The following is a 1,055-nucleotide window of genomic DNA, read 5'->3' as shown; positions in this document are numbered from 1 at the left end:
AAGCCCATTTTCCCTAAACACAAATTGTACATTATTTTATGATGAGTTACTTTTACTTTTACTCAAGTATCACTTTGAGGTACTTTATACAACACTGAGGTTAGTCCTCGGCTAAAACCGTTTTTAATTTTTCCCCACACGTAACTGTTTTCAACACAGCTGCCTTAAAATATAAAATGGTAAAAAGAAAAAAATGAGAAATGTATTTSTGCGGAGGTAAAACTCTGACTCCCTCTGTCCTCAGGCAGCGGCACCATCGACTTCGAGGAGTTCCTGGTCATGATGGTCCAACAGCTGAAAGAGGACCAGGCTGGAAAGAGCGAAGAGGAGCTTTCAGAATGCTTCCGTATTTTTGACAAGTACGCCGTTAGCACAAAAATTAACCATATTAAATACTAATAAACGTTTCATTGTTACAAATAAACACAAAGGTTTACCATAATTACGTTTAACTAAGAACGGGCTCAACATTTGCATGTGATGCTGGAAAGTTTTTACTTCCAGGAAAAATCATTTCACGTCTGTTTTATTCTTTAGTCACTCATTGTTTGTAGTAAAACTATATATTTCAGAATCAGAATCAAAGTTCTCTTTATTGTTATTCAAACATAACATCAGGGCTGCGATAAATTCCTACAGTCATTTTAGGTTTTGATCAAAAAAATTGCCTTAAACTTTTCAAATTGTCGCCTTTTCTTTTTAATTCAAACGTGTTTTTGAAGTGAAGCAAAACAAAGTCAAAAATTAAAATATGAAGTGTTGTTTTTTTTTTTATCTACAGGAACGGAGATGGTTTTATTGACCGGGAGGAGTTTGGAGACATCCTCCATATGACCGGAGAGCAGGTCACAGAGGAAGACATTGATGAGATGTTTGGAGAATCTGACACAAACAAAGATGGAAAAATAGATTTTGATGGTAAGATTGAGTCATACTTTAGTGTTCAGATTAATAATATAAGATTTTGTCTTCTTCTGCTGCCTGTCATTTATTTATGAGTTGTATTTTAATTATATTCACTTTAAGTTGTTTTAATGAAATGAATCAATAAACAT

General features: G+C 33.8%; 1 protein-coding gene across 1 annotated transcript in view; it reads left to right on the top strand.

Moving 5' to 3' along the window:
* Positions 1-1,055, top strand: part of LOC106523009 (troponin C, skeletal muscle) — a gene marked incomplete at its 5' end in the record, with an annotated part of 4,717 nt that overhangs the window by 941 nt on the left and 2,721 nt on the right. The window contains 1 exon segment of the mRNA XM_014016289.1: positions 782-918. Coding sequence (XP_013871743.1) covers positions 782-918 — 137 coding nt within the window.

Source organism: Austrofundulus limnaeus, unplaced genomic scaffold (assembly GCF_001266775.1).
Source record: "Austrofundulus limnaeus strain Quisiro unplaced genomic scaffold, Austrofundulus_limnaeus-1.0 Scaffold142, whole genome shotgun sequence".
Lineage (NCBI taxonomy): Eukaryota > Metazoa > Chordata > Actinopteri > Cyprinodontiformes > Rivulidae > Austrofundulus > Austrofundulus limnaeus.
This window is presented reverse-complemented; position numbering and strand designations above follow the sequence as displayed.